The following is a 27,566-nucleotide window of genomic DNA, read 5'->3' on the forward strand; positions in this document are numbered from 1 at the left end:
AAATTTGGGCTTATAATATATCATTGGAAAGCTCTTTTTCAAGCTCCATCCAACTAAACAATAATTGCACCGGGATTTTGGACCAAAATAATCTGGTTTGGATGTTTCTATGATTTGGAAACGAAATGAATGATTGACACAAAATGAATGATTTTGGGTTTAAAGACATGAAATGAATGATTTTGGGTTTAAAGACCCGAAAAGAATGACTTTGGATTAAAAACATTTTAAGAAAGGTTAGGGGTATGGTCAAGGCTTAAGGAAACTTCACGAGACTTTTCAACTCTTTACCGAACTCGTTAATCAAAGATGTAAAAGATACTCATCACTGGATCTGGTTTTTGGGCAGACATATTCAGGTGTCTACAGATATCAACCAGCCATGACTACTAATATCATCTAAATAATTGATCATATTATCCAAATAATGAATAATATCATCCGATTTAGATACTTAAAGATATCATTCAAGTAATTGATCATATCCTCCAAACAATGAATGTTATCTTTCAAGACAAATATATGACAAAATAGGATCCAAAAATAACCATTAAATTAATTGGACAAAAAAATTCAATCAAGAAATTACACCAGCATTCTTCATTTTCACTTCAAAGCCAATTCAAATCATTCTTGAAAGAGAGAGAAAAAAAAAAAAAAAAAAGAGAGAGAGAGAGAGAAAACATTTCTGTAAGACCGCCTTACCATCATAAAGACCACTTTTGTGAGTCATTGTAGACATGTGATCCTATATGTATCCTATTTTCTCTCTTCTCTTAGCCTAACTACTTACAAGGTGGTCTTATGATGATAAGACGATCTTATTTAAAAATTTAAATAAACATAAATTATTTCCTTATTTATGTGTTAGATAAACAAATTTCACACATATTGTTCACATAGGATCCTTTGGAGACCCTTATTTATTTCCTCTTTTGAGGCTTAAAGGTTAAAACCTCCAATGACATTAGTGGTTCTAAATGAAAAGCTATTGGCGTAACAAAATCACAATACCATAAATTATTTTTATTCAAATATCTTTTAACATACATGCATACGCGATAACCTGCTTTCATCCATAACTTTTGTAAGCTACCCAATAATGAATATCGCTATTATCTTTATCAGTTTTAACAGTATAACTGTTGAACACTATCAATGTAAACGATCTTACATTTAATAAAACTTCTCATACTGATGAATTATATATATTTACAATATATAGACACATATATGCTAGTTTTATAGTTGCTTTTTAGGACTTTTTGTCGCTTCTTAGGTCGCAAGTGCATAAGTTGTCCATTTTGTGTTGTATTATGCTTCATTTGTTTTCTTAATGTTTGAGGTAGTTTTCATAACTATTTGGACGCTTTCGGATTAGTTTTGGAAGAATCAGACAATGAAAGGATGAAACGTCGCTGAATCGAGGTCGCTCAATGAAAGATATGTGTTTGTGGAAGCTTAGGTCGAGATTTATAAGCATGAGGAATGATTATAGAATCCTCAAGGGCCGCTATGCATCTTTCGGGAATGAATTGGAGTTAGAAACAAAATAAACGATGGTTTACAAAGTGGCAAAACTGACATTTTTTCATTCTTTTGATCATAAATTGAGTTCTAGAGATCAAATTGGATTGATTCAAGTTGCGTTAGAAACTAGACTTGAAGAGCTTTTCAACGGTAGTTCATACGCCTATATACAACTCATGAATCAGAAGTTACAAGCCTGTGGAGTTGACGTTACGCCCAACAACGAGTAAGCGAGAGCTCGCGAGCTAGCTCGCATATGCCAAAAGCAGTAGCAGCCCCGACCAGCGAGCGATAGCTCACTGCTTCCCAAGTCCATGAGCTAACGCAAGTATGCACCGTCATGGCTGCTCGTTAAGGCTTGGTTCCTGGGTCGGTTGGCCGTCTTCATCAAGCATCTTCGTGCCACGCCATCTTCTATCGTCCAATCGTTTGACAACTTATGTAATTTATATTTTCTTATTTCTTTTCTTTAATTATTTTAAGATGAGAATTTAGGGAATTATAAATACTTAAGGTGATTTATTTTCTCCTTACGGTTTTCTATTATTTTTATACATTCGGTTTTCTTTTCTCTCTAGCCATAGTTAGGGGTGTACACAAATTGGCTCAGACCTGAAAACCCCGACCTGAACTGGACCTGTTTGGATCGGAACCGGAACGGTTAAATCAGGCCCGGTCCCGGTCCTTAAGAACCCATGATTCCAGGTTTTAGGCCCGATCCGAGTAAAACTTGGAATTTTTGGGTCTGGATCTAAAACCGGTAACACTGCTTTTTTATTCAACAGGTCTATATAGGTCCATAAGCAGGTCTAAACAGGTCCATAAACAAGTCTATAAATAGGTCCAGCAGGTTTTTTATTTTATTTTTTTAAAAAAATCAAATTAATAATCAGGTCTATTCAGGTCTAAACCCGGACCGGACCTGATTTTTCAGGTTTGGACCGGAACCAGACCTGTTGATTCAGATCCGGTCTCTGATCCTTAAAAACCAATGATTCAGGTCCCGATCCATTCAGGTCCGGTCCGGTTTTGGACTGGTGTACAGCCTTAGCCGTAGTTTCTCTTGGGCAATTCCATGAATTCCTCCATGGATTGCTCTTGAGTTTGTTACATTAATTCTTAGAGTTATTTTATTTCTTTATTTTAATTATGCTTTCTTTATTAGATTTAGTATTAATAATTTATTTCATGCCAGAGTAGTTTATTTCTAGAGTTTGGGAATCCATGTTTATACAATGGATTTTGATTGACGTTATTGATATTTTGATTATTCATATCTCTAATTGATAGTGTTTTATTATCAATTTTGCAATCTAATCAATTGTCTGATTAATTATTGTTAATAAGAGTTTGAATCGAAAGATTGTACTTTTAGAGATTTACCTACAATTAGCAATTCTGATTATGTTAGCGACCGTACTACATATGTTGAATTGAGAGCGTTAAGACACGACCGTAGGCTTAGCAATTGCTCTAGAATTGATTGATTAATTGATATTTGATAGATTTAGAACTATAAACATGATGAACCATAACCGTAAGTCTTTTTATTAATTGTTTTATTCCTATTTTAATTTAGACTACTTTTCTATCCCAACTCGTGACATAGTTTAGTATCTCCAAATTCTTAGAGGTTAGATTAAATAGTCATCTCTCTGTGGATTCAACCCTACTTATCCGATTACATTGTTAGTTGGTTTTGTGAGGAATTTATTTTTGTCAGGTGTACGACAACCTATTACATACCGGTAATAGTTTTAAAACCAATGCAAAATAGAGATATATACTTGGTAGTTTTAGTACTACTATTGCACACAATACATTATACAAGAACATTGCTTAAACAAACAACTAATGTTTGCTACATAGTTGACAAAGTGAAACCATAAACTAATAATATAGGATGATCTTGGAGTCAGAGAAACTGAAAACAAACAAAAATAGTGTGGTAAACTTCAAAATATTGCAGAAATTAAAGCTCCTCGTTTAGACAAAAATTTTGTCAATTTGCAATCCTTGACCTTTGGATTAGCACCAAATCGTGCATAACCTTAGTCATTATCTTCAAACTAAAGTTTAATCTTCCTTCTTTCAGTGTATTAATTGATTAATTAAGTAAATTACTAACTCCAATATGTAGCAAATCCACATTAGAGTCATTAATCCAACTTACTCTCTCTAATCCACATTTCCACATTGGTGTCACTAGCTAAAAATAATTGATATTTTTATTACTCATGTCCCAAAGAACTTGTTTACTAAGAATATGCTGTCAACGATGTTAACTTAATTAGTGGAGTAGTAATTTGGTAGACATATATTGTGATGATTATTTGGGTATCAAAAACTTTGCATTTTTGTAATTTATTTTTATTATTATTCATGGACTCTTATCAATTGATTTTATTATTCAAATGTCTAGTAAGACACTCTTAAAGTACCAAAAAAAAATGATTTTTTTTTAAGGAACTAGAAAATAATATCTCGTTAAGTATTGGATAACCCTAAACAGGATGTTAATTAGGTGAATAATATGTAATTAAGTCAACAAAAATACCGAGTTGATATGCAACTTGCCACTTGATTACAAATTCGCCATCTGATTTGCAATTTTTGTTTCAATTTTTGTTTATTATGGAAATAAAATAAAGCTTAGCTTGCTCTAATAAAATTACTCCATTACGTATACTTTGTGAAGAAAAAATAAATTCCATTTTTCCTAAATTGAGTAAATTACTACTGAAAATTTTCAAATTTGGTAAGACACTTCCATTCTTATTTTCTGACTCATCCAATGGGATTATACAGTTTTTCATATCCCTCTTTTTAAGGCCCTTATCCGGTTAGGCGGTTAGCCCTGCTTGAAGGGTCATGAAATTGAAAAATTCCAAGTTTTTCAAATGGCAAAGTTGTAAATAAATACAACTTTTTTTTATTGTTTACCAGTATAACCGCTACTTGAAGTAATTATTTTACCCCTAAACCTGTATTTCAAATAGTGGTTATACCCAAGTAGTGGTTATGCCTGTAATATTACAATTTTAATCCTTCAATAAATGAACTTTGTTTCTCAAAATGAGAAACTGGAGCGGCCTCCATGGAATTTCTAACGACAAATTACTCAAATGTATGATTCATAAAAATTAATAATTACAATTTGCTACAATATGCAATAAGAAAGAAAACAGAGGAAGTATCAATAGATTCATATAATTTACATTATTCATAAGGTTTACAACTCAATCTAAACTCCCAATGCCATAAGGAAAAAAAAAAAAAAAAAAAGAAAAAAAAAAAGGAATATATTTACTAATTCAAGAGTTTGTTTCCTCCAATTTAAGTGGCACCTCTAAGGTTTCACTATCCCTTACAATCTTCAAGATCACTTCATCTCCAATATTGTAGTCATCCAGTACTCTCACTAAATCAGCTTTACTTCTTACCTGCCCATTCAGAGAATAAATTACACATGAAGTACTACATTATTTTGTTCTACTGCATGAACCATGCGATTTACCAAGTATTCCTCTACATTCCTTCACCTAATGAACTATCCCTCTACCGATACTTTTCATTCACTTATTTTCGCCGAGATAGTTGGTATGTTAGAAATTGTGGTCTAATTCTTCATTGAAGTACGATAGGTTCACGTCTTACAACAATGGTGAATTGGTGATGATGGTCACAATTAAACAGCAACTTGAACACCTGAACTATAGATAACTAACAGATAATAGGACCAAGGACCTTAGCAAGAAGTCAAGGAGATACTTCAGTTTGGTAATGATAGCCTTCATAATATTTAGGTATGTCTGGAAAACAGTTGCTTCTGAAAAGAGCTAGTAATAAGATTACGTTTTCAAAATATTGCTGTTAAAATTGAATGAAATAGAGATAATGCAGCCACACACTGGCATATGGCTACATATTGCCATATTGACGAAATTTTGTAATTGTTAATTTTAAGTGGATGGGAACAATACAACTTTGGAGTAATTCTTTGCATGGGTATTGGACAAAAAGGTTAAGTGTTTGTTCAAAGAGACACATTGTGAACTTCATAACATCTATTACTTCAAAGGAACATATCTCAATTCTCAACAGAAAACGGCTTTTAAACTTCATTACTGGTAAATAAGACTATAAGGTTTGTAACTTCCAATGTTTTGGTAATTAGCTAGTAACATATAGCATTTCATTCTCAAATAATAAAAATCTGTTCTCTCCTTAGGCAACTACTTTCTAGTAAAATAATACTACGTATATCCCCAACTGACAGCTATAAGAAAGGGCTTTTATCCCTTTTCTTTAAGTTGTTTCAGTTAAAAAAGAGCCCAATCGATTTACAATTTGAGGGCGTTCAAATGCTGTGTTCCGTAACATAATATCTTTTTTTTCTAGACGGTTCTTGCATTTATGAACAAGATTACATTTCCTTGAACTTCAGTAACATGAAACTGCAAAGGATATGAAGTTAATGGGAAAAGGTATACAAACAACTTACAGGCTTATTGTCCACCGCAGCAATTATATCTCCCAGAATAATTTTCCCAGCAAAGCCCCTTGTGGTGGAACGTAGTCCTGCCTTTGCTGCTATACTATTCACCGGAACCTACAAGTAGATTTTAAAATTATTACCTCATTTATTCATTTGATAAATAAAAGAGATAATGATAATTCTTTATCAATAAGTAAACTTGGAAAGTGCTAAGTTAATGATACTCAAACATTTATCAGAAAGGGCTGAAAATTAACTCAATGCACAAACCTGCAACACAAGAGCTCCATTCCGAACGTTTAGCTGACTTGCTACCAAATCTGGAGCAATCTCAATGTTTAGACCAGCTCGAACAACCTTCAACAACACATCATCAGCATGTAGAAGTTCTAAATACAGGCAACTGATGGTTGACTAATTACAAGTTTATTTATCTTTCTATTACTTTATTTTAAAAAGTAAGACTTCCTTTCTCTCACTCACATTCCTATATTATAATATATCCAACTCAATTATCATGAGACGTATGAGAAAGTCACTTACTTTGCCAAGCTGAATTAACTGAGGTATTATCTTGAGTAAAGTTGAAGAAGGAATAGCAAACCCCACCCCAGCTGATGTACCTGCAACCAAAAACTCCTATTAGGTTCAAATATTTTTTCTAGGTATATCTCTTAATCATCCATTAATTCAAGGCACAGAATATTTTGGGCATGTCCCTTAATTATCTGGGTATGTATAATAATCATCATTAATATTCCTGCATTGAAAACTTTCAAACTTTCATACGCTGTCTTGCTGAATTCTTGTTGATACGTCATAGGTTTCATTCTTGGATTAGGGTATCAATGTAGTGAAGTTTTGAGCTTCAGGATTGTTAACTGGGTGAACTTTTGATGTTCTAGGTAGAAAACAGGAGGATGACTTTTTGTAGATTTGGGGGTTAATATGTATATGGAAGCCTTGCCAGCATAATTTTGCCGACTTCTAGCAAAACATGTAATTTGAAATCCAATTTTGAGGCCCTTAATCCATTATTGCATGGAAAATGCGTGAGAACTATAATGCAAGACTCCAAGTAGTGTCTCATAAGAAAATGATACATTATAACAGTGTGGAATATCTACCATAAAGGAAGAATTGAGTTTGGTTCATAAGTTCAAAAATCAACATGTCTGATTTCAAGGTTTCAGATTGGGTTAGATCGATTTTGTTAGTTTTTGCTGATTTTCTATTTCCCTGGTGTTAATTAAGCCCTTTTACTTGAAACTTTGTAGAGTGATGTTAATTATGCCATCTCTGAAGATCAATCAACTCATTTTCCTATATACAGTCCATTTGTCGAAAACATACTAGAGATATCTATCAATCAATCAATCAAAGCCTTAATCCAATAAGTGAGGTCGGCTACATGAACCAAAAGTGATTAATTCGTTTAGTCATCCTGTGATGAACCCAGGTCAACCACAGCCTACTCGGGTCTATGCTAGAAGGAAAGTCAAGCACCAAGATCAACAACAAAGGGTGGCAGCAGCTAGGAGTTTCAAGGCAAGGCAACTCCAATTAAGTAGAAGACAAAATCAATTAAGAAGAAGAGAAGGAAAGTCAGCAACTAGTTTTTATTATGATTTTTCATGGTTGTTCTAAATGTGCTAAGTACTCACATGTTTAGCCTTAAGGTCAGATTTGACCATTTGCAATCTTAGTATAAGTATTGTAGTATGTGAATCAAGGAAGGTATTCAGAGATTAGTAAGGAAAATTTGGAGAGTCGCAACCTCAAGTTGCTAGGAGATTTGTAGCCTCAAGCTACTACTTTGTATCCCTTCCATTAATCAGTTCAATGAAAATCAGTCGTCTTATTATTGAGTATTATTGAGTGAAATCAGCCTTAGTCTATTACAAACTTGGTATCAGAGCAGGTGGTTCTATGGGCTGCCAGCACCGGAAACCACCATAGAACGAGGGAAGGTGGAGAAGCTACGGGAAGAAGTCTGAAAGGCGGTCAACAACCACCCCTGCCACCGCCACTAATCCAACTTGAGGTGGAGGCCAGCCAAATTCAGGGCGAGAACCGAGTTCCAGCCCCAGTGAAGAACAGAAGGTGGCGGCCTCCGGACGACGGTGGCTGGCAAGGTGGAGGATGGCGTGCTGCGGAAGAAGGTGGCGGAGACGGCGGACGTTGGAAACACAAGAAATTAGAGATGCCAACCTTTGAAGGAAAGGATCCCGATAATTGGGTGATGAGGGCGCGGATGTATTTCGATTTTTATAGGTTGACAGAGGATGATAAAAAATCAGCGGCAGTGGTGGCCTATGTTGCACGGATACGGATACGGACACGGACACGGACACGGGAAAACGGCAATCCTGAAATAGGGGACACGGGTACGGCGTATAACAAGGCATATAATATATCAAAAAAAACAAGAATTTGACAACCTGTTCAATAAAAAACTAAATATTTTGCCTCAAAACACACAAATCTGTTTAAACAAAGTAAATAAACAAAGTGTACGAACATAGTCGCATACATATCAAGAAACCATCAAACCAAATACATGTCTTAATAATAGTTTTACAAATCATAAATAAAATAAACATAAGTACTAATAGTTCAATTAAACAAGTCCAACAACTCAACAAATCCAGCAACACAGGCTATACATGATATCATATACAAACATACAATAGACAGTAAAAATAAAATTTCAGTTCTTCATTCCCAAATTACATTACAGTATATATGAAGGATCAATTATGTACACTTGTTCCTAATTCTAATCAAATTAAAGTTAAATTAATTGAATGTATACATGAAGGAGCAATTGAATTTCAAAAATTTAATTGAATTTAAAAAAAAATAAAAAAAAGGTAGAGAACCATACGACGACGGCCGACAATGACAGTGGTGGGTGGTGACGTTGAGCAATGACCGGCGAGCACTCAGCACTCAGCAGTCAGCAGGCGAGCACGAGGCCACGAGTAAGCAGTCAGAGACTCAGAGCACGAGCAGCAGGCCACTGTGTTGACGCGAGCACGAGCACGAGCAACAGGCCAGCATTGTGTTGCAGCGCCGGCGACGTTGAGCAATGACCGGCGAGTCGGCGACGGTGAATCGACGGCTGACGGAGTGTGGGTATTTCGAGAGTTAGGGTTTCAACCTTTGGAACTTGGAAGTTGAGAATTGAGAAAGACAAATACCGAGAATGTGAAGGAATTAGTAAGGAAGCTAGGCCTTGATTTGTGCGTGTCCATTGCAAAACGGGCCGTGTCTGGGGGAGACACGGTCCGTGTCCAAGCTTCATTTTTGTAAAAAAAAAAAAGGACACGGATTTTTGCGTGTCGGACACGTGTCGCCCCGTGTCCCACACGTGTCCGTGTCCGACACACGTGTGGACTCTCCTGCCAAATGGCGTGTCCGTGCAACACAAGTGGTGGCGATGGATGGGGCGGCGCTACAATGGTTTCACTGGGAAAACAAGAGGAGACCATTCGGTGGGTGGATCGACCTCAAGGATCGCCTACTTCGCGAGTTTCGACCATCGAACGCTGGAACTCTTCATGAGCAATGGCTGTCCGTTACTCAAACGGTGTCGGTAGAGGGGTAGCGGCGGAAATTCATAGAATTGGCTTTTCCCTAGGAGGATATACCGGAGAGCCTAATGTTAGGGCAATTTATCAATGGGTTGAGAGAGGAGATCAAGCGGAGTTTGAGGCTTTTGAACCCTGAAAATTTGGAAAGAGCCATGGATTTGGCTGGGAGAATTGAAGAACGAATGTAACATAGTAAGTGGGGGAAGAAGAAGTGGCGTGGGTCCTCGACGAGCTGGGCCTAGTAATGTTGGTCAGCCTAAACAAACTAACTCTTAGAACAAGAGTGGTGGTGGCCTGATCTAATCCTATGGCACGGCTATTTCGAGCTCCACGTGGTCGCGGGCCCTAGAGTCACAAGGGTCCATGGGCCGAACTCCTTCTCAGCCTTCTCACAAAGTGAGCAATGGACCAAAGAGACTCACCGAGAGTGAGTTACAAGAAAAAAGGGCCAAAGGACTATGCTTCCGTCGCGATGAGCATTGGGGAGTGGATCTCCGGTGTAAGGAGTTGAGCGTTTTATTGGTGGGCACCGGCGGTGAGGAAGAAGAGATAGATGTAGTAGGTGGAGACGGGGGGGTATGACATTGATGATACCGAACCACCCGTAGAAGTATCGCCTTGTTCGGTGGTGGGAATATCAAACCCAAAGACGATGAAATGAGGGGTGAGGTGAAAGGAAGGGCCGTGGTAGTGATGATAGATTCGGGAGCTACCAATAATTTTATTTCTACGACGATGAATGCGGTGAAACTACCTCTAACCGAAGGGGGTGAATTCGGAGTGTCACTAGGGAATGAGGACACCATAAGAGGAAAAGGGGTGTGCCAAGGAGTACGAGTGAAGTTGAGTGGTGGTGTAACCATCGTGGAGGATTTCTTACCTCTTGGGTTAGGGAATTCCAACCTTATACTTGGACTACAATGGTTGGAAAAGCTTGGGACGGTGACCACGAATTGGAAGACACATGAAATGAAATTTTTGGTAGTCGGAGTGCCGGTGACGGTGATGCTGACCGGAGATGCGTCCCTAGAAGCAGCCATGATACACTCAAGGCTATGTTCAGAACACTCACAAGGCTATGGGTTGAAGTGAATCAAGTGGAGCAACAAAAGATTGGGCCCGAATATGGATTTGGGCCCGAAAATGAAGTTGGGCCGCCAGAATTCTCAAGAGACATATTGGCAGACTTTGCTAATGTGTTCCATTTACCATAAGGGCTCCCTCCATCCCGAGGCCGTGAGCACTCAATCACCTCGAAGGAAGGTAGCGATCCGCTAAGTGTAAGACCGTATCACTATCCACAAGTCCAAACGGATGAGATCGAGAAGTTGATCCGAGAAATGTTAAGCCGGACATCAAGCCCTCAACTAGCCCATTCTCGAGTCCGGTGTTGTTAGTAAAGAAGAAGAATGGATCGTGGAGGTTTTGCGTTGATTATCGCGCCCTTAATAAGAAGACGGTCCGGATAAATACCAAACACTGGTGATCGATGAATTATTGGATGAGCTACATGGATCGGCAATTTTCTCCAAGTTGGACTTTGAAGTCCGGCTACCATCAAATCCGAGTGAGGGCCGAGGATACTCACAAGACGGCTTTCCGAACTCATGAAGGGCATTATGAATTTCTTGTTATTCCTTTCGAATTGACAAATGCACCGACAACATTTCAATCTCTCATGAATGATATTTTTAGGCCTTTCTTAAGAAAATTTGTATTAGTGTTTTTTATGACATTTTTGTTTATAGTAGGAACAAAGACGATCATCGAGAGCACTTGCGGCAAGTCCTTAAGAAGTTGGCAGATCATGAGCTCTATGCAAATTACAAAAAGTGTGAGTTTGGAAGACAAGAAGTTGCTTATTTGGGTCACGTCATCTCAAGGCAAGGTGTGGCCATGGATAATGAAAAAGCGAGGGCCATTCTTGAATGGGCCAGCTAAGAAATTTGAGAAAATTAAGAGGGTTCTTAGGCTTAATGGGCTACTACAAAAAATTTGTAGCCCATTATGCCCAAGTAGCCAGCCTACTTACTTCCAAGGACTCGTTTGGGTGGACCGAAGAAGCGACTCGAGCGTTCGAGAATTTGAAGGTGGCCATGACTATCGCCCCGATGTTAGCGATGCCCGACTTCCACAAAATGTTCATTCTTGGGGACTGATGCATCCGGGTATGGCCTTGGAGTCGTACTAATGCAAGAAAATCGCCCTATTGCATACTATAGTAAGCTTCTCGGAGTGTGAGCCCAAGCCAAGTCCATCTACAAGAAGGAACTTATGGCGATTTGTTTGGCAATCGTGAAATGGCGACATAACTTGTTGGGAAGGTGATTTATGGTACGAATAGATCAACAAAGTTCACTTACATAACTCAACAATGAGAGGTGGGAAATGAGTATCAAAAGTAGATGCGTAAACTTGTTGGTTTCGACTTTGAGATTCAATATCGGCCGGGGGCCTCGAACCGAATGGCAAATGCACTCTCTAGAATGGGGCGTGAGTTGAAAGCTATGTGTTACATTCAAGGAATTAATTGGGACGAATTGGACCACGAGCTTGCAAGTGATCCATGGCAGACTGAGATTAAAAAAGGCCTTGAGTCCACCAATTCTGGGCCCAATGGATTCTCTTTAGAGGGTGAAAGATTGTTTTACAAAGGCAGAATAGTTTTACCCAAGTTTGCTACTGTAATTCCAAAATTACTCCATGAGTACCACGCTTCCCCAACCGGTGGCCATGACGGCGAAGTGAAGACGTATCTTAGAGTGGCGGTCGAGTGGTATTGGCCGAGGATGTGGAAGGCCATAGGGAGTACGTGCGCCACTATGACATGTGCCAGCGCAACAAGGTGTTGTCCCAGAGACAATCGACCGGCCTATTACAACCCGATCTGGGACGACGTTTCGATGGATTTCATCGAGGGTCTTCCAGCATCTCACGGCGGGGATGCGATAATAGTCGTGGTGGACCGATTTTCAAAATACGGGCACTTTATTGGGTTGAAACACCCTTTTGTGAAGGGAATTGTTAGATTGCACGGATTTTCTTCCATTATTTTTGACCGGGATCAAATCTTCATGAGCAATTTCTGGAGGGAATTATTTCGGTTACAGGGCACTCAATTGAAGAGGAGCACATCCTATCACCCCCAAACCGATGGCCAGTCTGAAAAACCGAGCCCAAGAAGTGGGCTCAGTGGCTGTCGTGGCCGAGAGCGTGTATAATACCTCACCACACTCAGCCACCAAGACCACCCCTTTTAAGGTGGTGTATGGCCGCGATCCGCCCAAATTATGGAGAGTGGGCAAAGGTCAGACTTCGGTGGGACCGCTAGAAGAACATTTGCAAGAACGCGATTGTATGCTAGCTGAATTGCGATAGAATTTACTTCAAGCCCAACAAGTAATGAACGAAAATGCGGATAAGCACCGGCGAGATGAACCGTTCGCATTAGGGGAGAAGGTTTATCTCAAGCTCCAACCCTATCGCCAAAAATCATTGGCTAAGCGACCTTTCGAGAAACTAGCGGCTCATTTCTATGGGCCTTTCAAAGTCCTACAACGCATCGAAGAGGTGGCTTACAAACTCGAGCTGCCGGCAAATTGCAAACTCCACCCCACCTTCCATGTTTCACAATTAAAGAAGGCCATGGAAGATTGTCAAACCAGTCCAACCATTCCATAGCAGATAACGCCAGAGTTAGAGTACGTGGCTAATCCAGAAGTGGTGTTGGATGTTCGCAAGAAGAGGGAAGGTAATGCAATGATCGTGGAAGTGTTGATTCGATGGGCTAACTTGCTAACATTCAAAGTAACATGGGAAGAGTTCTATGCCTTGGATGATCGTTTTCCGTCCTTTCACCTTGAGGACAAGGTGAAACTTGTGGTGGGGAGTAATGTGATGAACCCGGGTCAACCACAGCCTACTCGGGTCTATGCTAGAAGGAAAGTCAAGCACCAAGACCAACAACAACAACAAAGGGTGGCAGCAGCTAGGAGTAATTCAAAGGCAAGGCAACTCTAATTAAGTAGAAGACAAAATCAATTAAGAAGAAGAGAAGGAAAGTCAGCAACTAGTTTTTAGTATGTTTTTTCATGGTTGTTCTAATTGTGCTAAGTACTCACATGTTTAGCCTTAAGGTCAGCTTTGACCATTTGCAATCTTAGTATAAGTATTGTAGTATGTGAATCAAGGAAGGTATTCAGAGATTAGTAAGGAAATTTTGGAGAGTTTCAACCTCAAGTTGCTTGGAGATTTGTAGCCTCAAGCTACTACTTTGTATCCCTTCCATTTATAAGTTCAATGAAAAATCAGTCCTTCTCTTATTATTGAGTGAAATCAACCTTAGTGTATTACACATCCACAAAAATCTTCATATTCCATCCCTTACGATTAAATACCTCATTCTCATGCAAATCCAAATGCTTCATATCCTTCTTAACTCCTTCCAACCAAGTAATTTTCGATCTCCCTCTACCTCGTTTAACCTCTCAATGATCCCACTCTTCCACTCTTCGTACAGGGGCACCCCGGGGTCTCTATCTTACATGCCCGAAAGGCGATTTTCCCTTATTGTCTGCAATGCTTGCGACACCCACTTTCTTGCGAATAACTTCATTTCTGTTTCTATCTCTTAAAGTCATATGCCCAAATTCGATAAGTAACGAGAAAGTTATGGACAAAGCTAGAAAGTTGCGACGAGGTTTTGAGCTCGGCCCGATGAAGACTTGCGGCAAGCTTGAGCTAGCTGCCAAGCTATAGCTCGGTAATTCGGTTCTTCTAGGATAGTTTATGGGATATTTTCTAAAATTATATCTTTTCTATGACGGCTATTTGAGTATACTTGGGAAACAATTTAGGGTTTTTATTAGGGTTTCCTTAAGTTATTAAAGGACCCTTTAGTTGATCAATAAAATCATACCTTTTAAGTCATTAAATTTAGGACTCCTTGTATTATTCTCTCGTCCTTTCTCTATTATAGTGAAGAAGCTCTCGAATCCTCCACTCATGGATGTAGGTCTAATTTGACCGAACCACGTAAATCCTTGTGTTATTAGTTTATCTTCTTTATTGCTTTTCACGTTCTTATTTTTCATTGACTTGTTCCGCATTAATCAAACACAATTACACCCTTATTTCCTAACATATCTTCTCCATTAGAAAAGGATAAAATACTTCCTTTGACTCAATTTCTTAATCATTCTTACTCTCTTAAATTTGTGTACCCAAAAGTTTGGAAAGCCTATTAAGGGATGCAGTAGTTAAAACAGTGGTAGGAAGATTAGCTGAACAAGTAGCTCAATTCATAAGCTACATTCACAGATTCAATAGTTAACAGTACAATAACTTTAAGGCTTGAAGCTTAAAGATAGTTGATGTTTAAATAAAATATTGAAATACCATATCTGTTAATCAGAAGGAAAAGCTCACCAGTCTGAGTAAATATAGCTGTATTTATCCCAATCAAATTGCCCTTTGAATCTAGCAGAGGTCCTCCACTGTCGTCATATACGCAAACAAAAATTAGAAATCAGTTAACAAACTGGTCAACAGAACTGATGGGAAATTGAAAAAATTAATAAATAACCAAACAAACAAAAACAAAGATAAATGTAAATTAAAAAAGAGGAACTGTAGACAGTCTGTAGTAATTATAAGTCATGTGACCTAGCATTTAATCAGACTTTAGGATTTTCAAGTAACATGGTAAAAAAAAAAATCTTTATCAATTGGTTAGATGGAGGAAGAAATCAGATGACATACCTATTCCCAGGATTAATTGCTGCATCTGTTTGGATACCTCCACCAATTGTAACTCCGGTCTGACTAAAGATATCACGATTCAATCCACTTATAACACCAACAGTGAGAGTGTGATCAAAACCAAAAGGATTTCCAATTGCCAAACACTGTTGACCAACTTTAAGGGAGGATGATGGCCCCACATTAATGGGTTTCAGCAGGTCTGCAGCTGCTTCTACCTGAAAAGTATATAGCTTGATCATCAGTCCAAAAATTTCCGTACATGTAATGAGTCATTTGTAATCAATGTATACGAAACTGCTAAAAACGGGATTTCAGGCAATTTGTACTGCCTTATAACCAGGATTATACACAACTGACTACTTTAAAACTTAATTGAAATGTCATACTTGAGTTACTGTCTCAATGACCTGACAAATATTATTCAATGTTGTGCTCGTATAATTATATAGAGCAGTTACAATATATACCACAAAGTGTAGACAGGAAACAAAAAAAATTAGAACAAAGAACCAAGAATAGCCTATCATAATACATAAACAAAAATCAACTCACAAATACAATGTTGCTATCCTACAAGAACAGAGAACAATCACAAAATGCATACTTCAAAGTTCAAATACCAAACCATCAAATTTATTTCTTAAAATAATAAAGATAAAAAAAAAATTAAAAAAAAAAACACTTATTAATGAAGTCCTTACATACCATAGTGATGGTACAAACCAAATTAATATTACAACATTAAATCAAAATATACAAATAGTTAAATTGTTGGGCAGCTACATAGAAAGCAACATTATCAAGCTATGTTACTATTTAGCTAATGTGTAAAGTGTGCATCTTAACCTCCTAAAACTTTGCCATTTGTGAGAAAATGAGAATGAAGACAAGAACTTATATTAAGAAATTTGAGAATTACATAACATCTAGATATACTTTATCTCTTATGCGTTGTTTAGTACTCTAGTCATATACTTCTTCCATTTTCTTAAAGTTGCAAAAGTTTGACTTCCATGTTTTGCAACGACTAGTAATATCTTTAATCATATTAATAAAAGCTGACATTTAGAGAATTTACTTTAAGATTAATCCTGAAACAAATTACTTAATAACATTTGTTTGAACAATAAGTAAAATATATGGTTAAATTTAGTGCATGAATAGTGCAAAAACAAATTGTTGCAATTACAAGGAGAAGAGGACGTATTATTTACAATTAAATTACAAAAAATGAGATAAATTGAGGGTTATGTTACCAAGACTTGGTAACAATTCTATTCAGGATTCCATTCAGGGTTATGTCTATGTCTATTATTAAGCTAATAATATCTTTAATCATATTAATAAAAGCTGACATTTAGAGAATTTACTTTAAGATTAATCCTGAAACAAATTACTTAATAACATTTGTTTGAACAATAAGTAAAATATATGGTTAAATTTAGTGCATGAATAGTGCAAAAACAAATTGTTGCAATTATAAGGAGAAGAGGACGTATTATTTACAATTAAATTACAAAAAATGAGATAAATTGAGGGTTATGTTACCAAGACTTGGTAACAATTCTATTCAGGATTCCAATCAGGGTTATGTCTATGTCTATTATTGAGCTAGACATCTGATGCGCGTGCATGAAACTTGGTGGAGGAAGTTGAAGAAGTGTCACGTGTTGTGACATGTAGCCGCGCTAAACTCCTTGGTGGTCACCATCATTATACTCGAGTAACATTTTGTTTGCTTAGCATAAAGCTCAAAGGATTCCATGTGTAAGCCAAGAGAGAAAACTTGTCAATGTATTACTCAATTTCAATCAGCCATATCATCTTCATTACAAGGAATTTTCAAGTGGGATTCAAATTGGAAATGAAAGTAGAGTCCGAGAGCTTTCCAACGACGGGTCATATGCCCAATTTGAGCTAGAAACAAATAAGTTATGAGTGTTTGAGATCCAGCAGGCAGAACCGCTCGAGCGACCGCTGACCGCTACATCTAGACTTGGGAATTTTGACGAAAGCTTTGGAGCGACTGCTCTAGAGCCCCTATTCTGTAGCGGTTTTTGTTCTTTCTTTGGTTGTTTTTCTTGCTTTTAATCTTGGTTTTTCATTTGTAATCCAAAGGGTGTAATTTTAAGATTCTAGGTTTGTTTATAAAACCTTTAAATAGGGTTAAGCTTGCTTTTGAGAACATCTTTGCTTAATTTTGAAATCAATGAGACTTTTCTCTCTCCTTAATTTTAGTGATTAATTCCTCTGTTCCACAAATATTGCAACAAGTATAAAATTACGCATCCCAAAGCACATTTTATATGCTAAATATCTATAATTATATTAGAGTAAAAATTACAAAAAAATTGATATTGTGAAAGTATTTTACGAGACGAATCTAACAAGACCCCACATGACTATATTTTACTTTACGTATAAATCATAATATGCAGTCAAACAAGCGTGATGAATAGTGTAAAAGTCCAATTGTTGCAATATTACTAGAATAGAGGAAGTATTTGCTATCTCTATGATTGCTACTTTGTTATTTTTGTGGTTATATCTTAATCCTAACTTTAATTGGTGTTGGCTTTGACTAAGAACCCCTATTTCATAGATCATGGTGATTTTTTAGATAGGTTTTGAAAGGAATGGTGTGCTTCGAACAATTGTATTATTCCGATAGAGGATTTGGAATTATTAGAAAGCTAATTATTCAGTGAGGTCAAGTGATCGGAATGCCTAGTTGGAGGCCGCTTCCGATCATGCACAATTAATATTACAGCTTAATCTTGACTGACCCCTTATCGAGTAACCGAATCGAAACGACGAATTAATTCGAAGGATTAAATGAGTCATTAGAGTATTACGAACAAATACGTCGGATATCGAGCTTAGAGCGTCGAAACCGAGCGTCGTAAATCAAGTCGAATTTAGAATTCGACAAGACAAGAAATCAAGCAAACGACAAGTTTGAGCTAAGTCGTAGCTTCGCATTGGCCTAGCCATGCGAAGGCTAGGCTAGCATAGGGCACCAACCGCAATGCATGGGTGTGCCGCAAGCCAAGCATGCATGCGCGTGCTAGGCTTGCTGGCCGAGCATGCTTGCGGAGCTGGTGCACCTAGCCGCACGCATGGCTGGGCTAGCAGGGGCGTGGCAGCAGCTCCCTTATGGGGCAGCGAGGGCCTAGCTTGCATGGCTAGGCCATGCGAGCAGCAAGGCCCAACACGCAAGCTGCCTGTGCGTGTGCTGGCTGTGCTGCACAGCCCAAGGCCCAGCACGCAAGGTGGCCTATGCGTGTTAGGCCTTGCGCCAATGCCAGCCAGCAGCTTATGCAAGTGGCAGCTCTTGCGTGTGGTTGGTTGTGCGTGTGAGAGCATGTGTGTGTGGGTTTGCTTGGGGAGCAAGGGGAGGGTGCTCTCCCCCTTATGGTCCTCACCTAACCCTTGCTCACCACTTGACACTTGTCGTTTGTTGATTCACTTGCATTTCAATTTGATTTTTGAATTAAATTAAATTGAATAAAATGCATTTTACTAACTCTCCCACATTGATGGGAGATTGGAATTCAAGGGCTCCCTTCCCTATAAATACCAATCATTTGGCATTGGGAAGGGACACTTGAGTTGTGAACTTTAAGGGATCTCCAAGAAGAGGATACCTTAATTCTAATACTCTAAGTTCTTTTGGTCTAGCCCCGGCTTCGGGGTAGGGGCTGTTCCGGTCAGGTCTCGAGGGTGAGAGCCGTCGGAGGCTTGCGCATTTGCGAAGCTTTACGCTTTCAAGTACAAGCTCTTAGAAAGAGCGAAGCACGCATCAAGGGTAAGATCGCCTTTTCTTCTTTCTCTCTCCTTGTTAATTAATTATGTGATTGTTAATTAATTAATATGCATGTTTAGTTACTTTAATTTGTGTGCGGATTTTGGGAGGGTTTCATTCCGCGTTGTGTCGGACACTACGAAACCTAACAGGTTTATCTTATATTGTTGCATTGAAATTATTGTTAGTTGATTTTCCCCTCATTCCATGGTTATTTCATATCAAGATCTCCAAACGGGCCTTGATCAATGAACTACCAAAATTCAATTTACACTAAATATACAATAGCTAGTAGCCTAGTACATAATGTAGAGTATATGGAATAATAATTTAAACTTTTGAAAAAAAAAAAAAAAAAGGTTTTAAACAGGTGGAGACTTCATGATATATGCAAAAGAAACTAACTATATTCCACATAAGAAGATTACTAGTGACAATTACTGGCAGCATAATCACAACATACAATTGGCAAAAAAAAAATAAAAAAAATAAAAAATAAAAAACCAATTAACACATGGTGTTAGATGAAATATAAGATTAAAAGAAAGCTAATTATCATTGTATCAAAAGAGTAAACCTTCAAGACAGCAAGATCCTTTGCACGATCAACTCCAATCAACCTACCCTCAAAGCTCTTTTGAACCCTGAAAGAAGGTCATCCACATAAAGAACCACGTAATTCAGTCATTCTACTATAGATAAATTATTAGAAAAAAAAAAAAAAAAAAAAAAGTTGGTTTTATGGTAAAAGTGGGTATAAGTAATTTTACCCATCAGAAGCTAAGACATTAATACGTGCAACAACATCTCCTGGGCTAGGATTTTTTGAAAGCGAGTTACCTATCACTGGATATCACCACAAAAGTAAACATTATTATATATCTTCCTTCTTTTTTATTTTTTCCTTTTTGTCTTCTTTCTTATGGCTCTCATGGGATTTGCTTTAATTAGCTGCCAAAGAATATAACTACATGGTTTTAAAGCCAAAAGGAAAAACACCAAAAGCAGTCCAGCATTGCAATAGGAAAAAACCTACATATATATAGTGAATATATGTCAATCATAAACTACTATATATATTAACATAAACACTTCTTTGGAAGTTTATTGCTACTCACTTATGGATGTAAATATGTAATCATACAACACCTATCAATCAAACAAAATAAAAACAGAAATTTATCTACCAGCTTGACATAATAGGTTTAAATAGTGGCACAGCCCCACACCACACACTTACCAACTAGGTTGCACCAATACGGGTACAGGGACATATTCGAGTACGAGGAAGGAAAACGGCAAATCCAAAATTTTCAGGATATGGGTATGGCAAAATTTTTATTATGAATTATTATTAAATAAATCTGGAAAAAAAATAAGTACCAAAACAATCAATCAATCAAAGCCTTAAAAAAAGTATCAAAACAAACATATGATAAATGATTTAGCATTGTCAACATTCTAGCACAACAAAATAAGAACATACAACAAACAATTTAGTCCAAAGTCTAAAACAACATTTAAATTAGTAACATCAAGCATTGTCATCGATCAACTCACTCTAATTCCGGCTCATCAAGTGACATCATCCATTGAATCAAAATGATCAGCACAACATCCCTCATTTTGGACTTCTCATCCTCATATTGATCAGAATTTCTAGATAAAAGACAGAGGTTGTTGTGGATGAAAACCAAATCTTCAGCACGACATGGATTCAACGGTTCAACCTATTCCTCCTAAGTGAGTGAATGAAAGACTAAGTACTCCAATTCCACTTCACAACAAGAGTAAGAAGATGGCTGAAAACCAAAGATTGAAGAAGAGGAGTGTCGGCAGCAAAGTTAGCCCACCAACTTGGATGGTCTATAAAGTTTCTCTTTGAAAGAGAAGTTGGGTCTTCAAATGGACTCATCACGAGAGAGAATTGTGCATGCTCGTCGAAAATTCATCCTCATTTAGATAAAGTCTCTAAAAACAATTCATTCTTTTACGATAGATCTTGGCATCTCTATGAGGAGCAACTCTAGAGGGATCCTTATGAAGCCAACCATCACTATAATACCTACATTAAGAGTCAAGCATAAATAAACATTACAATTTTTTTTTAAAAACAACCTTAAATAAACAAGCTTTTTTTGTTTTTAGAAAATAATTTCTATTGATACATTTGTAATGTTTATTTATGGTTGACTCTTAATGTAGGTAATATAGTGATGATTGGTTTGCGAAATTTTCATTTGATGAGCCGGAATTAGAGAATGAGTTGATCGATGACAACACTTGATGCTTCCATTTTAAATGTTGTTTTAGACTGTGGCCCAAATTGTTTGTAGTATGTTCTTACTTTGTTGTGCTAGAATGTAGACAATGTCTTATCTTCAATTTGTCATATGTTTGTTTTGGCATTTTTTTCCAGATTTTTTTTAATAAAAATTTATATTAAAAAAATTTGTCGTACCCATATCCTGAATATTTTAGATTTGTTGTTTTCCGTCCTTGTCCCCATACCCGTATATGTCCCCGTACCTGTATTGACAAAACCTAAATTATGTGCAAATAGTAAGTGTTAAAAACAAAAAAAAAAAAAACAAAAAAAAAATAGTACAAAATAAAAACGGTAGGATTCAGCTTTCCAATTTTACTAGACTTAATAGTTTGGAAATAGCAGCCTAAAGCTCAATTGACTCATAAGGCTGGAGGTGATCCAATAGCAGAATGTTGTTCGTTTCCTAGAAGAGACAAATCCAATAAAATTCTCATTGATCACAAGAAGTGGAAAATAGAGTGTAAATTAGAATTACAGCTGTGTCAGAAGATCAGTGTGAGAAAGCAAACCCAAAAACCTGTATTAACTCGAACTTCTTTCTTAAATACATAAATTAATTTCTCCTGAAATTTTTGATTTTCCATTCTTTAGAGACAAAGCTTAGAAACTAATGAGCCCCAGCACCTAGTTTCTTTTTACTCGTCCACAAATCTTGATTTGTTGCTTATAGTGGTGACAACCCTTGTGTCAAAAAATTTTGCAGTTCTCAACATTAATAACTTAGTTTTATCTGATTCCGGCTCATCAAATGAATTCACTTTCAATCGGTGAGAAAAGATGTAGGTGAAGAAACAAATATTCATAGTAATGAATTCATTTCTTATTGAACAACATCCTTAAAGAAAGAAGGAAAAAAAAATTACTCACTCCGTTTTTATTTACTTGCAACACACCCCTTTAACAAGCATTTTAAGGGAGATATTAGACTAGGTGAACGGATAAATTAATTCACAAAATTTTACCACCGATAAGAAGAAAGGGATAAATTGCTACGGTTTAAATTTCATAGCTTAATTCATTTGTTTACCTAGTCTAATCACCTCCTCAAAAAACGTGATAAAAGGTGTAGTGCAAGTATAAAAAAACAGAGGAAGTATAATCATGCTATGCAAAAAACATGGCAAAGACCTTTAACTTTCTCAGATATACCATTGGAAGCTGGTACAAGGAAGGATAAATTATAACCTGGATAATTATCTAAATAATTTCTCAAACCTTACCATGATAGTTTGTGACAATGTGGCCCTGTCCATCCCAAACTACTCCTGAACCGTTTCCTTCAGGAACCTGTTCAACAATTATAACCATGTTAAAACTGCATCACTAGAGAGTCAAGACTCAAAAAATGCCAAAGTTGAAAAAGCAGAAAACTGATCAAACTGTACATTAAACTTTGAACAGCAACAGCTAATCATGTTCACATGATAGAACTAATCAGTAATCACATAACCCTGAGTAATATCAATATTTGCTAAGAGTAATTACCTCAACCACACCTGTAATATTGAGCTGGGGACGCAATGTTACATCAAAGATGTTCACCACAGAGTACGTATTCTTCTCGAATAGCTGAACAACTCTTTCCTGTCAAGTACATAGATATCAATTCACCTGCCATGAACATTCAGTAAATAAAGTGTGGAAAGTCACCACTAAGAACATAATTAAACTAGAGAAACAGTAGTTGAATTGCTAAAAAAAGCAAACCTCAGCAGGTAATAGAGGCCCAGAAGGGGAAACTGAAGGTGTTACTTCTTCAATTGTGACAGATGGATCCCCTAGTGCAAATACTGTAAATCCATATGCAGTCAAGGCAGTTAGAAGCAAAAGAAAATATCTCAAAACATTTCTCAAAAATTGCAACAAACGATACATTCAGGAATTACACAAACATTTGAAAATCTGTGTTAGAGTTGTGTAAATGGCAAGTTCAGGTGAGAGCACTAAGTTAGTGCAAACATATCTATGTTATGCTAGTGAGGCAGTACCCTCATAGGTTCAAGGGACTGATGATGCACAAAATTGACTGAGACAAGAGCATGATCAGAAACAACAGGTACAGCAGGTAGCAGAAAAACAGTAGAGCTTTGAACAGGTTTCTCAACACAACTCCATTATACATGACCCTATCCAACTTTAGCAGCACCCCATAAGGAACATCTTGCTAATAGCACAATGTAACCCCACCACCCGCCCCTTTTCCCTCAATACATAAGAACTACTGTAAGGCAGTTTCATCAACACTCTATGCAAAATCTTGAAGCTCATGCAGAACAGGTGGAGACGAAGAAATTATGTCATCATGTTTTAGCAAAACATGAATTCCAGTAGAATCCTTTATTTATCCAAATTATGAGCCTTGAAATCCTCCTATAATTTTAATCCTTTTGGACAAAAAAATTTAAGTTCCATATCTTGAGAAGATCATCCAAGCATTGTATCAAAAGATCCCCTCTCCAAACACACCTCATTCTCTCATTCTACTATTCACCACATAAAATTGCAACCTTCAATCTCTTCATACAATTTTACTACACCCAAAGTAGTCTAATTTAGTTTCCAGCAGATTCTTTTAACATTCTGCTCATTTAGCAGCAAGTTGAGTCCCCTGTTATTTCCAACAAGCAATATCCATAGAAGAGAGAGGTATGCCCAGAGAGAGCTATTAAATCCATGTTACATTTGTTTCTGAACTCGTCTTTTTTACTATTGTTTCCTTCTCTTTTTATCCTCTCTAAATTATTGACATCCAATACTGTAATCTTTAGTGTATTTTGTTAAGAAAAGACTTCGTTCACAAAGATTCTAGAGTTATATTTCCCAATATTCATTTGGAAGGATGAACCCTTCTTCGGTGTCAATCCTACATGTAAATAAGCGGTTAGACTGATGGAAAGTACTTGTAAACAAAGCCATGCTAGGTTCAAGCTATGTTACTCGGACTCTTCATTTTACCTCAAATACCCTTGTCGGACCCTCGACACTTGACATGGATATGACACTTGGACACTTCATTTTAGTTCAAAATCATAGATATTTTTCACAAAATAGCCGAGTCAGACACTTGGACACGTACGCATGTAGGACATGAGTACCCGAGTCCGAGTAACATAGGGTTCAATAAGGTTCATTGAACCCAATAATTTTTTCAAAAAAAAAAACTCCGTAGATAAGTTTTTTTATAAAAAAAAAAAGGAAAAAAAAAAAAAAAACTTTAACCTTACCTTTTTTTTTTTTTTGTGGTCTCATACTCTCATTTACTTCCCAATCAACCCAATTTCCAACCCTAAATCAATTTTCTCTCTCTAATTTATGGATGACATGTTTAAATACGGTCGATTTATTTGCAGCATTCGATAAGCAAAAGTACTTGAGACTTGCTGAGTTTAATCAATCAATCAAAGCCTTAATCCCATAAGTGGAGCCAGCTATATGAACCAAAATTGATTATTCCATGTAAGCATCCACAAAAATCTTCCTCCTCCATCCCTTAGATCCAATGTTTCATTCTCATGCAAATCCATATACTTCATATCCTTCCTCCTTCCAACCAAGTCATTTTCGGTCTCCCTCTCCCTCGTTTAACCCCTCCATGGTCCCACTCTTCCACTCTTCGAACCGGTGTACCCTCGAGTCTCCGTCTTACATGCCCTAACCAACGCAAACGATTTTCCCTTATTTTGGCTGCAGCCACACCTACTTTCTTGCAAATAACCTCATTTCTGATTCTATATCTTAGAGACTTGCTGAGTTATATCCTAAAAAAAAATTCCAAGTATTAATATGATAATGACTGCACTTTGTCACGAACTTGGATTTTTTTATTGATGACATGCTCAACGATGCAAGGTTTGGAGATTTGAAGGATATTAATGAGCTTTCTATGATGCTTGTTGAAACAAATAATCATACTTCTTACAAATTGGTTTACTTGCTTATAAAACTAGCATTGATCCTTTTAGTGGCTACTGCAAGTAGGGGTGTACACAAACTGGTCCGTACCTGAAAACCGACTTGAAATGGACCTGTTTGGATCGGACTTGAACCGGACCAGTGAATTCAAGTCCTATCTCGGTCCTTAAAATCCATGATTCCGGGTTTCAAGTCCGGTCTGGGTAAAACCCGGAATTTTCAGGTCCGATTCGAACCTAAAACCGGTGAAACTGTTATTTTTTTTTTTTAATAGGTCCATATCAGGTCTAAACAAGTCCAAACAGGTCCATATTAGGTCTAAATAGGTCCATAAACAAGTACATATCAAGTCTAAACATGTCCATATCAGGTCCATAAACAGGCCCAACAGGTTTTTTATTTAAAAAATAAAAAAAATGGAACAAATTAATAATCAGGTCTATTCAGGTCCAACCCCGGACCGAACCTGATTTTTCAAGTCTGGACCGGAGAGTGGGTCAGGTCCGGTTCGGTTTTGGACCGTGTACAGCCCTAACTGCAAGCATGGAATGGGTGTTTTCATCAATGACTTATGTAAAAAGACAAGTTGTGAAATAGTATAGGTGATCAACTATTGAATGATAGTTTAGTCACTTTTCTCTAGAGACTTTTTTGCTAGAGTTAGTGATGATGCATTGACACGCTTCCAGAGTATGAAAACTCTAAGAATACTTAACCTCAGTAACCCTTATTAACCTCTTAATTGTAAATTGAACTTATTTTTCTCAATTTATCTTATCCAACGCACTAACCCTTATTTGAACCTTTGTTTTTCCAAAGTAAGCGGAAATTGGTGAACAAAAAAGGCAACAAGTTTCAAAATCCCAAGCAAAAATACTTCAATAAACCAAAATCAACAGATTGCGTACCCATTCACATTGCCGCATTTCAATAATCATAAAATGCATAATTTAATGGAAAATCCATAATTCTTAATGCAGATAATGTATAACAACAATAAAAACGTTGACATCACTATAAAAATGCAGCTACAAACCTGGAAAGTAGGTAGAAAAGTAATAACAAGAACAAAATCCCAAACTCCGAATCAAAGCCCGCCTAGTTGAAAAGGGAAAATTGGACCGAATTTCATCATTAACTAAATTATTACTACCACAATCATCAATTCTGCAAGAAAACAAACAAAAATCATAACAAATTCAATCCCAATAAAATTGACGAAATTGGAAATGAGAGAAAAGAAAAAACCTTTGGGAAGAAGAAGAGTGGGAATAAGCGGAGGAGACGCCATTGAAGAAAAGGTCTCTACGACTTAAGCATTTGGAGACATTGGTTGTTGGGGAAGAAGGAATGGTGCAACAAGCTGAAATTGAGAGCACCTGCATTTGTAATTTAGTTTGTGGTATGATAAGTGTACTGCTCTGCTAGTAGGGCATCCCCAAAGAGGCAAAAGACATTATCATCAATTCATTATCGATTTATCGATGTCTTTAATTTGTGGAAAGTGCACTCACAAGTCGCAACACTCGCAACGCATATTTAGGTGTCAATTCGGATAAAAGAGTTGGGTTAATGAAATTGAGTTGAATTATTTATTTTAAAGTTTAATCATGTTATTTCCCCAAAGAAAGAAAAAAAATAAAAATAAAAATAAAAAGTTCAATCATGACAACGACAATCAATTACATCAAGTTGCAGAATCAATACCCAAATTTTCAATTCACTGAATTCTAGCTGATAATGATACCACATTACAACTTTTTAGACTACTTGTAAACTTCTTTCTCAGTTTTTAAAGATTTGTAATTGATACAATCAAATTTAACACACATGCAAATGTATTAAACTTTTCTCTCCATTTTTAAAAACTTGTAATTGAATCTATCAAATTTTAGCACATATACAAATGTTGATAGTAGGATTTTTTTTTTGTAAATAACCATCTACTATTGTTGTCGTTTTAGTAATAATCACCAACAGTTTTTTTTTTTTTTTTTTTTTTTTGTATTTTACCACATATGATTTTTAAAAACATGAAAATTTCCCACTAGATTGCCCAAGCTCTCATATATGATATCATCATGCCTTCAACTCCCTCGATTCTCATGCTCAATTGTTTTTTTTTCAATATAA

The 27,566-nt window shown here is 36.8% G+C and overlaps 1 protein-coding gene across 1 annotated transcript; it reads right to left on the minus strand.

Annotated features, from left to right (window-relative positions):
- Positions 1-4,703: 4,703 nt before the first annotated feature.
- On the minus strand, positions 4,704-27,185 carry LOC110730403 (protease Do-like 8, chloroplastic). Its single transcript, XM_021910196.1, has 13 exons — positions 26,682-27,185; positions 26,470-26,600; positions 23,229-23,311; positions 23,007-23,105; positions 22,742-22,808; positions 19,963-20,038; positions 19,770-19,836; positions 15,385-15,602; positions 15,052-15,119; positions 6,572-6,651; positions 6,299-6,385; positions 6,035-6,142; positions 4,704-4,973 (listed from the first exon to the last, which is right to left on the minus strand). The coding sequence occupies exons 1-13, from the start codon at positions 26,816-26,818 to the stop codon at positions 4,845-4,847; spliced, it is 1,350 nt and encodes a 449-aa protein (XP_021765888.1). The 5' UTR covers positions 26,819-27,185; the 3' UTR covers positions 4,704-4,844.
- Positions 27,186-27,566: the final 381 nt, after the last annotated feature.

Source organism: Chenopodium quinoa, unplaced genomic scaffold (genome assembly GCF_001683475.1).
Source record: "Chenopodium quinoa cultivar QQ74 unplaced genomic scaffold, ASM168347v1, whole genome shotgun sequence".
Taxonomy (NCBI): domain Eukaryota; kingdom Viridiplantae; phylum Streptophyta; class Magnoliopsida; order Caryophyllales; family Amaranthaceae; genus Chenopodium; species Chenopodium quinoa.

What these genes read in the sequence shown, in the direction of transcription:
- LOC110730403 (XM_021910196.1), bottom strand. Translation starts at nt 26,818, where the DNA reads ATGCAGGTGCTCTCAATTTCAGCTTGTTGCACCATTCCTTCTTCCCCA. An exon ending in CACTCTTCTTCTTCCCAAAG is followed by an intron (nt 26,601 to 26,681) that starts GTTTTTTCTTTT and finishes GTTTTCTTGCAG; the next exon opens with AATTGATGATTGTGGTAGTA. An exon ending in AATGTCTTAGCTTCTGATGG is followed by an intron (nt 19,837 to 19,962) that starts GTAAAATTACTT and finishes ACCTTCTTTCAG; the next exon opens with GGTTCAAAAGAGCTTTGAGG.